The sequence below is a fragment of the Cheilinus undulatus genome, linkage group 10 (genome assembly GCF_018320785.1).
Source record: "Cheilinus undulatus linkage group 10, ASM1832078v1, whole genome shotgun sequence".
Taxonomy (NCBI): Eukaryota; Metazoa; Chordata; class Actinopteri; order Labriformes; family Labridae; genus Cheilinus; species Cheilinus undulatus.
In genome coordinates, this window is record NC_054874.1 from 9,181,632 (window position 1) to 9,193,784 (window position 12,153).

The window sequence follows — 12,153 nt, forward strand, 5'->3', positions numbered from 1 at the left end:
TATTTCTGAAATTGCCCGAATATTTTGAGGTTTAACTCTTAAATAACGAGGGTTGACTTTACTTCATTAATTAAGACCACTTCCTGTCAGTCTGTCGTTAATTGGCACCGATTCGCTTGTACACATTTCTTCTTAGACGTTAGAGAAAACCGAGCTGGAAACATTTTCGGTTCATTTCTACACTTGTGTCCAAAAAGTCCACTTTAGGTGGCTAAATGCGACGGCAGGTTCAAAGACGTGCACATAATAGCTGACATGTTAATTGGCTATTTTTGGGAGAAAGTCAAAGAAGTTAACTTCCCCTCATTCCGTGCGGGAAAATTCAATTTATAATTTCAGACATGTTTTAAACATTAAAAACTTCAGTTTTTCCTGTGACGCTTCTTTAATATAGCTGTCATGTCTCGCCTTCAAATGGAGAATGATGACTTTCAGCTGTGGTCCCTCTGAACACAAAGGGCGATGATTTTTCCTCCCTCGACTCGCGCTCGCGCTCAAGCGTCCGTGCGCAGCCTCGTAGGAAACGTCATGAGCGTCTTACTACCCAACATGGCGGACTTTGATACCATTTATGAGTTGGAAGACGAAGAGGATGAGCACGTAGTAAGCGAGGAACACTTGCCTAGATACTGTCCGGAGCCCGTGGTCATGCGAGGGGCCGGCCACATCACAGTGTAAGCAAAGCCGTGTTTGTCACTTCGTCTGCCCGCCTGTCGCTTTGTTGTTTTGGTGTCTCCATCCGGAGCCTGTTTAGCTGATGCTAGCAAGCTAGCTAACGACAAACACAACAACTAACAGCTAGATCTATGATTTGTCTGAACAGACAGTTTTTCTACTTGGCTTAATTTAACCTCAACAATGTCAACAGCCGTGTTTTTTAATGTTAACTGTGAATTTAGAGGTAATTACCAGTATTTGTCGGTTGGCAAATTTAGTTGTTGTGTACCGTTAGCGAGAAAAATGTAGCTTTAACGTCATAACCGAGCAGACTCATTCATCAACATCAGTCTGGTGGTGTTAACACAGAGGTTATAAAGTCATCTATCACATTAGCTCAGTGTCACAAACCTAAACACAGCCGTAGACTAGTTTATTCCAAGTTGTTTCTCTTGTTCCCACAGGAATATCAGCTCCTGACTGAGCTACATTTTCACTTTAACTTAGGCTGATGTCATTTTTTAAAGATGATTTCACCCATAAATACGATCAAGGAGATGCCATTTCTAAACAGTTTTCCACTGAATTTAATTATAAACTAATTTCAGAAGTTTGAGAAATACAGACTCTTAGCTGGAAACATATTCAGCTTACTTAATCAGTTTCCTTCTGGACTTTGATCAAACTAAACAGAAAGTCTGTCAAATTTAAAGCAAACTACAACTGATCATTCTTAGATAATCTGGTTAAAGTGACATTTCTCAGGTGTTCCACCAACAGCAGACCAACATTGATTATTTGCAGAATGAGAACTGGAAATAAACACAGTTGATAAGGAGTATCTAATAGGGATGCACAATATTGGACTTTTGTTGATATGAGCTGATAAGCTGGTATTTAAAAATTAATTTTTGCCAATATTGATGCCTATGTTTAACTGTAGTTCAGACCTACTACTCAAGTCCCCAAAAAGCAATATTTAAAGTTTGAGGATGAACAAATGAACACATTTTAGTCCTTATAACACATTTCAAAGTAAGGAATGATGATAAATGGCTAAAAAGACTACAGCTGTCATCGGTCTGTTGGTCTAGTCTAAAATTCCACCAACTTAGTTGTCCATATGGCCAATATTTACAGCTGATACAGGCAGATTTTTATAGCCAAAGTTGTAGTTGTAAATATTGGCAGAAATGTTCATATTTCACACCACTTTTTCACTTTTCAAGCTATATGTCGATTGCCTTATCATGCCAATAATATTGTGCATTCCTAGCATCTAATATCAAAATACAGTATCAGTATGGCAGTTTTATTGTAAAAGGTGGCGTCTGAGACTAAACAAGGGATGATTGAACTGTAGTAAAGCTGTGGCCTGAAATTATCTTTCTGTAGATGTATGTCAAATAGGGATGCTGCAATACCACATTTTTCCTGACCAAGTATGAGTACAAGTACTTAGGGTATATTTGGGTACTCACCAATACAGAGTGCAAATAAGAGTACTTTATAATACCATTACTGTTCATAAAGTTTCAACAGATGTTCTCCCCCCCCTTCTCTTGACAGTTTATCAGTGCAGTTTTTATTCCCCTCTACTTTTGTCACTCTTATTTATTTAAGAATATCACCAAACTGCAGACATGGCTCTAACTTTGACAACATACTTACATAACGAGAGGCTATAGGTATTAGCAGCTATCAGCTTAAAAAGTGAATTACCAGTATCAACAGGTATGAACATTGCTTCCAGTATTTATAACTAATATTTTGTCCATAAAAATCTGCCTATATCAGCTGTAAGTATTGGCTTTACAAACAAATAAGTTAGTGAAGTTTAAGGCTGGACCAACAGACTTAAGTCAAGCTGAAGTCTTTTTCTTTATTTCTAATAATTCCTTTCACTTCGAAGCATGTTTAAAGACAGGAATTTGTTCATTTTTTCATCCTCAAACTTTATGCGTTTTAAGGACTACCTTTAGATATCAGTATCAGTATTGGGAACCGGCAAAATATTGTGCATCCCTATCCTGAACATTTTGAATGAAGCCCCAAATATTAGAATGTCTACTTCCCCACTCCTCTTTCAGCTTGGCTCAGCCTTTCTTTGCATTGGAGACACTTGGTGATTTTATAATGAAAATAATATAATAACGTAACATATCATAAATCATATAATACTTCCTATTTTAAAATAATGATTCCTCTTTATTGTGATTCATATACCAACTGTATTTTAATACCATAAAAAAAACATGGAGTTAGGCTAATTCATGTCTCATTCCAAGTGCTATTATGCAGCAATACCTTTCATCATCAGGGGTTTTATTTTGGTAAAGTTGAGTGGGTTAACACGTGTTTTTTATATGTATTTATGACCTATGGTAAGACATTTCTGAACAAAAATAAGATTATCTTTACATGGACTAAAATTAGCTAAAGCAGTGGTTCTCAGGTGGTCTAGCCTCAGGACCCACCAGTATCTTTAATAAAACATTTGATTTTACCCATTATCATAATAAAACGGAATAAAGTAAAAGGTATGGATGCATGTACTTTATAGAGTTTTTGCCACATTTTTTCCAGACACATATCTGCAACCTACTGAAAACTGCTTTGTGACCCACTTTTGGGTCCTGGCCCACCACCAGTTGAGAACAACCGCACTTAAGTTTTTATTTATTGTTTGTGATCATGCAAAATGCAGAAGTTATTACAAGGACCATTAAAGTACTAATGGCATATGAAAACCGAGTTATTGTATCCTTACCTTGCTAGTTTCAATTTGTCATTTTTTGTTTTTTTGGATGTTTTTTTCCCATCATGCACAGGGTAAAGCTAATTTTGCACACTTAATAATGATCATATCAAAGTTACACGTTTGTTCCTTTTTGTATTTCAGGTTTGGACTGAGCAACAGATTTGACACAGAATTCCCCTCTGTTCTCACGGGAAAGGTACAGTTCTTTTTGCACTTCAGTCCTGCTTTCTGTTCAATTCCAAGTGGGAAGAATTAAGTAATTGAAGCCACAGTGTTTCTATTGTTTCCATTTTGGGCCTTTAATAGCCCTGACTTCCCTACACCAGCCCATTCAGAAAACCTCTCCAAGTGGTTTTGATCTGACAGAGATGCATTTCATCTAATGTCGCAGAGTGTGGAGAAAAGAGCCTGAATGTGCTGCTGCCCAGCTCTGTAAATGAGTAAGCCGTCTATGGGGCTCAGTTGGCGGGGACCCCAGTGTTTTGGAGGGTCTAGCTCCAGGTGATAAAATAATGAAATGAAGACTTTGCCGCAGACAAGAAAGGAAAGCTTCCTGGGTCGGACGCAGAAACACAAAAAGGCTGTAGGGGTAAGAGCAGGCCGAGGGAAGTGTGGGGCAATAAAAAGTACCTTCAGTATTGTGACCCAGGGTGACACGTGATGGATGAGGTCACAATTATGATGATTGAAGGGTGCAGATCAGGCCCTGCTGGGCTTTATTCCGAGGTCTTTGGCTGTTTGCAAAGAGACCTTTGCATCCTGTCATAAAAGATTACGACCCCTGTTTTATGGCGTACAGACTCAGAGAGGAATGAGCATCCATTCAAGTTGTTTGGCCGGCGCTGCCACAGGCACTGAGCTTATCTCTCCTTTGAGTCCCTCCTTGCCTTGAACAGTCTAGAGCTCGGTTAGCAAATCAGAGGCAGAGTATTTAGAGATCTCATCTCATCTCTGGACAACATCTGCAAATATCTACCTGTTGGTTTTCTAAAGCTCTTTGATCTTTGTGCTCAGGTTTTCTTTGCAGCAATTAGGAATCTTTCATGTCAGCACCACCTACAAACACTGAAGTGTCTCTTCCTATTACTCTTAACAGTTTGGTTACAGCTTCAGTTTGCTGTTATTTCCCCTACTTCTTGTACCCTAAAGGAAATAAAAAAAATACAACCAGAATATCTCTTAATTTCTAGGTAGCGCCAGAGGAATTCAAAACCAGCATCAGCAGGGTGAACGCCTGCTTGAAGAAGAACTTGCCGGTGAATGTGAAGTGGCTTCTCTGCGGCTGCCTGTGTTGCTGCTGTACAGTAGGCTGCAGTCTATGGCCCGTTATCTGCCTCAACAAGAGAGTAAGTCACAGCCTTCCTGCGACACAGGTCGGACAGTTTAACTCTCCCTTACATCAGCTGCTGATTACTCAGGGGCTGTTATAGCAATTCAGCTTCGTTGCTCACAGAGCAGAGGGTAATAACAACTCATGTTCAATTAGTGGCTCTGTGTAGAAGTGACGCATTGCGCTGCTCAGCTCCTCTCCTGCTCAGCTCAAGGGTGCGTCATTTAAAGGTGGGGTTACCACTCAGATTTAATGGCAACAAAGTGGAAATTACTAGCTGGTAAATTGTTAGTTCAGTCCATAAATCCTAACACCGGGGCTGTTTACTGATACCTGTTAAAGTGTTAAACTGAGCAATTAGTGTTCTATTCCTGCTTTAATGATAATGTGTTTGTTTTCTTTTTCCACAGACGAGACGGTCCATTCACAAGTTGTTAGAGTGGGAAAATAACCGATTATACCACAAGGTAAGAAAGACAACACATTTGCACCTGCGTGGAAGTGCTTATTTGTCTGTGTCAGTGTAAGCCAAGGACCTCTGTGATGGATTATGACCATCTATCTGTTTTCTAAACTCTTAACCCCTTCACACCAGTCGCTCAGAGCTGAGTCAGATCTGATACACGGGGTCTGAGTCAGATCTCATGCACAGGGTCCTAGAAGACCATGAGGTCAGCAGTAAAATGCCGTGTTAATTTTGTTTTGTCTCGCAGCAACAAATTACTGCTAGTAGCTGTGCAAAGGCATAAAGGAAGCTCTTCAGGGTGTCTGGCCACAGTTTGACCCCAGCCAGACCAGACAGCCCTGCTCCCAAATTCCCCTGACACTAAGGGGGAGATTTCAGACAGATTTTCTTTTGTGTGTCTTTGTGTCTGTTTGAGAGTCAGAGAGGTGTTCATTCATTGTGTCTGTGTCTTTTCTTCTCTCCAGCTCGGGCTGCACTGGAAACTCAGTAAAAGAAAATGTGAAAGCAGTAATATGATGGAATATGTAAGTATGCTGTCAGTCACACATATTGATTATTTATATCTGCAGCTGACCGGGAGATCATTTTCTTAATTAGTCTCTTAATCATGAACTCTGCAAGTTATCAGAAAATAGTCAGAAATGGTCATTATTATCGTTGGGGTTTAATAATCAAAATATTAACAGAGTGATGGCCTTATTCATCCACGGGGATAAAACTGTATCTTTAAAGAGTAATGTGGAAAAGTGTGATTGGTATCAATAGTTTGGGATAAACATTGGTGTTGATAGTTCCGACTGAACCCCCGAGTCTTCTAGTGGGCTTGAAGTGTTTGGAATTAATAAACTGTCATCAATTTTAATGGTGGATCTCTCTTTTTGTAGTATATACAATTTTCTCAGAAAATGTATCACCATAAATCCACAAACAAATCTGACCTATATAACTTCACCCAACTACTGCTTCCACAAATTACATTTATTTAGTACACTCCAATCTCTAATCTGTCTTTTCCCCTCTATGAACAAATAATGAAAACATCTTAACACAACCATTAAACAGATCAAAAATGCTGTGGTCATTACAGGCAAATACTGCCTAAGATTGTACAGTTTGGAAGAGGACAAATCACAAACTTTAAAGAAAAATGTACTAAAAAATTAAGCAAAACTATAATTTCAACCACGTAGCTCCATTCTTTGAGGTATCCTTTAACCCTTGGAACCCCAAGCCAGTTTTGCTATTTTTGTTCCGCCTGTGTTGTTTTATGCAAAAATGCATGTAGAATCTCAATCCTTTTAAGCACAATCAATATTTAGACATCTGTTTTTTCCAGGATAACTTGGACTATCAGGATATGTCCTGCATCGTTTGTGACCAGTTTTGTTTCTATAAGATTTACTTGACATATTCAGGCTTGGGGGAAAGAAGAACAAGATTCCAATTAAATAAAAAAACACATCTGACATACCAGATATTTGTATAAACAGACAACAGAAAACAAAAAGCTTAAATTAAAAAAAAGAACTGGTTATGGTGTCATCAGTCAGTCTAATAGAAAATAACCATGATACTTGTACTTTTTTTTTTTTTTTTTAATTGACAATTAAGCACCACATCTTAGTCAAACAGTGCGTACATTTTACGTTAACACCCTATCCCCCCAAAACAAAACAAGCACAATTTCCAACGTAAACACAGAGCATAGCACAGTCCTGCATTACAAAGTAGGATATCAAATTGTTGAAACATTGTTATCATTGACATACTGTGAGTGAAGCAATACAGACAACAGAGCCTCCCCTTGTCTTCTAGCCATCTTCTCCTGGTTAGGAAAGAGCCCTCCAGAATATACTGCATGTTCTCAGCCCCATATAATCAAGAAATGGAGTCCATTTGTGATAGAATTTTCCTATTGTCCCCCGGACCAATATGTTAAATATTCAATAGGTAGCAAATCAAATATGACCTTGTGCCAGTCAGAAACAGTTGGTGGTTTATGTGAACATTTGATATCTACATTTGATACATAAAGCAGACTTTTCAGGGTTCATCCTATGTCTAAGTTGTGAAGAGATCTGAAGACAATGTAGCAGCCTAAATTGTAACTCTTTAATACTTGTACTTTTCATTGATTTAACCTTTATTTAACCAGGAAAAACCTCGCTGAGCTTAAGAATCTCGCTGCCATACACAGAAAACATTATACAAGATACATAGATGAATTGCATTAAAAGACACAAAATAACACAATTCAGCAGCAAATATTTACCAAAATTAACAAGTAGAGATCATACATCCCTAACAAGATTCAAATACAGAAATATGCACACTCATATTATGGAAGCATGATATTTGTTTTTTGCTGCTTTGCCCATATTTCCAAAACCCCCTTAAGGGGACACATAAATATTCACACCTTTTTTAAACTGGTTAGTGCTTATTGTGGAGAGCACAGAGTGTCTTCTCTGCTAAAACTAACCTGGACAATCGGATGCTGAAATTAATGATAGATGCATTCTTTTTCAAATACAGACATTCGGCAATAAAAAAAAGAAAGAAAATAATTAACATTACATTAACATTTGGTGCAAAATGTATTTGTAATAGTAGTAGTAGTAGAACCAAACTTCATCTGAATTTTTGAGAGCAGCAAACAGGACTTCTAACTCTATTCTCTAAATAAGAATGAGTACCTTTTTATTGAGCTTATTCTTTCAAATTAAAATGATTTCTCCGAACCATGCCAATATATAGTCAGTGTGTTAGCTGTAAATATCAGCAGAAATCTATTTTATTTGTTATTAACTTTTAAGCAAATATCAGGCCAATAACATTGTGCATCCCTGTCTCATATATACTTGGACTGGCAAGATGAATTGCATAAATTGCGATTAAATCTGATCCACAGTTAGTGCTCACATTTTTTAAAATCATGATTAATCTCATGATTTATTGTCCCTTACATCACACTTTGGTCAAGCCACATCAGCGTTTCCCTGTAGCCACAGTGGTGTGAAATAAGTCCACCAATGCTCCTTAATGTCTCATTTCACTTTAAAAAGCTCCCAGTCAGAAATCATCTGCACCTTGTGGTATTTAACATGTAACTTTTTACTGTCCCTAAATTTCTTTTACAATGCATGACAAGTCCTTTTTTCCATGGTTAAGTTAATATCATAGTCTTCAATCTCCTTTTTAAAGCAGGTCTGTATACAAACAGGAAGTCCGTTACTCTTATTCTAAGACAGAAAAATCCAAAATGACAAAAGAACTATTTTAAATGCAAAACAGCACAATTTTAAAATGCAATAAAAAGTTGTGATTAATTGCAATTAACTACAGAAATCCTGAGTTTAATCAGGATTAAAAATTTTACTCTAGACTGCCCTAATATATACACTTGCAAATATCACATACAATGGGAAAAAGAGGAGTTAAAATCACTTTGAAGCCCAATAATTACGGGGGAGAAGTCATTTTATGATAACTCTATAAATCTCGATCAGAGTTGCTATTTACTTTATTTTACAACTGACTGTTTTCCATCAACATCATGAAGAAATGTTATAAATAACCATCAAGGATAGCATGTGTCAGAAGCTCTATCTAATAAAGCACAAAAATGCCCAAAAATAAATCTTTAAAAAAATCTGCACTACTATTGGCCTCCATTGACTTGTGGGGGTCAATAGTAAGGGCTTAACTGGGTTCAAGGATGTCTTCACTCACTTATGCTCTTTATAAGGCACAAGTATCTTGTGTTTACATAAAATCTTTCCAGGGAATGTAAGATCTGCTCATGAGACTGGCTGGAAATACTAATTCCGGTGTCATTTTTTCTTCTCTGCAGGTGATTCTTATAGAATTCTTACCCAAATATCCTATATTCAGACCGGACTGAGGAGCCTGTTACAGACTGGACGTGTGGCCCTTGAATCTTCTCCTTAGTGCCTTGTATATAAAGTTTGTTGAAATAAGGGTCTGCACTGGTGTCTGTCGTGGTGACCCCTCCGTACATCTCCCAGTTTTCTTGTACATTAGAATTTGCAACAGTGTCACTTTGCTTTAGAGCAGATTTTGCACATTTTCCCGACAGAGCTCGACATGTCTCCATTGTTGCACTCAGACGTGTTTTTCTTTTTCTTTTTTTTGTTACATGTGACAAAACAAGTGAAACTCTCAAAAAAGTGCATTTACCCCAAAGATCCATCAATCTGTAATCCCATCTGTTATATCAGTAATCCCTTGCAAAGAATGTGATGCCTCCACCTCCCTTAATTAATCCTTGCCTTATGTATGATTTTGTAACTCTGCGTGCAACACGAGGAGGATGGGGCATTGGGAAATTCAGCAAGTGTGTACATTTCAATGCTGTTTGTTGGGTTTGAATCCACTTCTTTGCAAGTCAATGGGACAGTTGAGATTGCCTAACGTACAGTGTACGTCCTCACCCTGTGTTTTCTTTACATCTGACCCTCTGTACATGGGAACTAGCTAGTAAAAGAACTTGACCTGTAAATACCATGTTAGGATCAGCTGTACAGTGGTATACCATTGTTTACATAAAGTTACTTAGCTCTTTAGTTTTTTGCCAATATATTGCTGTACCATAGTTTTGATTAATGAAAGATGTCTATGTACCTTTCTAGTTTATATGGACCTGTTTACCTTGTAAGCCATATAGTTAATATGTACACAATGCCAGAGTCAGGACTGATAATTGCACTTGAGCCCAGTGAGAGTCAGGATAATGCATCCTGCAGATTCATCCAGTGACAACAGCAGTGCATGTTTCCATAGGGGTTTGCCAATAAAGATGACATTTAATCACTTGTCATCTGTTTAAACTGGAGATGAAATCTCTGATGCGCAGTTGGAAGACGAGAACTGTCGTTATCTGATCATTTTATTCCAACTTTGCATTCATTTCTATAGTTTTGTACCCTCCCTGTGCTGCGTTGGGTCCTGGTGTGTAAAGAAGCACATGAATCAACAGTACATGGGGTATTATGAGCAGGTGGTTCTTTTGTTTCAGTCCACTGTTAGTATTATTTCTCTGAATCTTTGTCGACAGACTGCTGCATTGCGTTGTGTTCGAGTGCCTCTGGAGTCGTAGGTGAACCACAGAGAAGTACGGGTTGAAACCTTGTACAAAGGAGAGTTGAAATCCTCCTCCCAGTATTGTCCCTGTTACAATTCTTGTAAATGTTTGTCCTGATCCCTATTGGGAGAAAATAAATTCATAATTTTATTTCTTCTGTTGCTCTTTTTTGTTTTGTTTTACCTGAAAAATGGTGTTTCTTTGTGCCAAAATACAAATATCACTGACCTCAGCTTTGCCCACAGCCTGCAGCACCGCTGCTGAAATGTGGCTGTTTGTCACTTTTAACAAGGTGTTGAATCGTTAACTTTAACAAGACAGCATGCAATTAGTTGACACTTTTATTAAACCAGGGAATGCTTCTCCAATCATTTGCTGCTACTTTCTAGAGTCATGGACGAGCAGTCAGAGAAAAGTAGAGCATGTTTCTAATGTAACTCTCCAACACAACCCCCGAACGCTGAGAGGGTGGTGGGCTTGATTGCACTGTGGATGGTTTTATGGTCCTTTGTGTTTTTTGTTTCCACAGTCACAGTCTGTCCCTGTTTAGACAGAAGGTTTCACTTTACTGCAGCAGAGAGTTTCAACCCAAGCTGCTGCCAATTTATAATGTGCTTTAATCACAAGGATCAGCCAAACGGGTTCTTAATTTAATTACAACTATAAATAAAACAACTAATCTGTTTATAGGTTAACTGAGGGAAAGAATCAGTACAGAAGAAGTTATCATTGTATTTAGAACCAAAGCTAACCTGACAAACTAAAAGTATCTCAGAAAAATGTGAATATAGCAGCCTGAAGCAAGTCATATTACAACAGTGCTGAAGAGCACTTCTGTTCACAGCAGTAGAAACTCCTAGTGCAACAAAATGTTAAATTTTAACATTGTATATTGTAGTACTTCCACTTAATCCAAGGATCATAAAACTAGCTTTTCTTTCTCTGATTGTTGTGCACATGACTGCTGTGACCTACAGAAGCATTTTTCTTTTTTTTGCATTTGCAGCAAGTTGTACCGGTTTTATGGTCTCTTCTGTTTGCATGCACAAACATTCAGTACATGTCTGGGTATTTGTGTAATAGAGCTGGATATTGAAAGAGTCTGCAGAGGAAGCATATGCATCTATAGATTGACTGCGATAGAGATGGATAGATAAATTAAAGCAGGTGTTCACAAACCTTAATCTAAACGTCCCCTTTACCAGTATGGTATAAAGCCTTAAACCTCCGTTTTATCTTTAGTTTTTTATCACATATCATGTCATTAAGGTTAAATGAAGATGCGGGTGTGGTAGTTTAAGTGTAAAATGGGTCAGATTTTATGGTAAACATCAGCAGAGCCAGTCACATTCTGCACAGCTTTTGTCCACTAGGGGTCAGGCTGAGCCATGAGCACACTGCACAGTTTATTGGACACTTTCTCACTGAGGTTAATGACTGCAGTCATTCACCCTCCTGCTCAAAGACAAGGTGATAATCTACTACAGTGGTTCCCAACCTATCTTTCAAGCCTCCCACATGTATCTAAGAAAAGCCGGAGCCCATGACAAATACTGATTCACTGCTGTCAAAAACTAGCATTACTCATGATTTTTTATAGTGCTTAAATCCAAAGGAAATACTCCTGAAGGTGTGTTCTTACTAAAAGATCTTTGTATAAAAGGAGTTTCAACTCTCTCGGAGCAGACAGAGCCATGTGCCCCACCTGAAATCTCTGGGTTCCAGGACCCCAGGTTGGGAACCGTTGATCTGTTTATTTTATAGAGCTCACGGTTCCCTGGGGGGATTCTGTGAAGGAAGCTTATGGAAAGAAAAAGCTTAGATATAAGAGCTGA

The 12,153-nt window shown here is 38.2% G+C and overlaps 1 protein-coding gene across 1 annotated transcript; it reads left to right on the forward strand.

Moving 5' to 3' along the window:
• The first annotated feature begins 480 nt into the window (after positions 1–480).
• Positions 481–10,468, forward strand: chic1 (cysteine-rich hydrophobic domain 1). Its single transcript, XM_041798280.1, has 6 exons — positions 481–674; positions 3,560–3,614; positions 4,609–4,764; positions 5,159–5,215; positions 5,679–5,738; positions 9,068–10,468. Exons 1-6 carry the CDS (start codon positions 529–531, stop codon positions 9,116–9,118), a joined length of 525 nt encoding a protein of 174 aa, XP_041654214.1. The 5' UTR covers positions 481–528; the 3' UTR covers positions 9,119–10,468.
• The last annotated feature ends 1,685 nt before the right edge of the window (positions 10,469–12,153 follow it).

Excerpts from the sequence above, each read along its gene's own strand:
- chic1 (XM_041798280.1), top strand. The coding sequence starts at position 529 with ATGAGCGTCTTACTACCCAACATGGCGGACTTTGATACCATTTATGAG. Across the intron at positions 5,216-5,678 it reads ATAACCGATTATACCACAAG|CTCGGGCTGCACTGGAAACT; the intron begins GTAAGAAAGACA and ends TCTTCTCTCCAG. Across the intron at positions 5,739-9,067 it reads GCAGTAATATGATGGAATAT|GTGATTCTTATAGAATTCTT; the intron begins GTAAGTATGCTG and ends TCTTCTCTGCAG.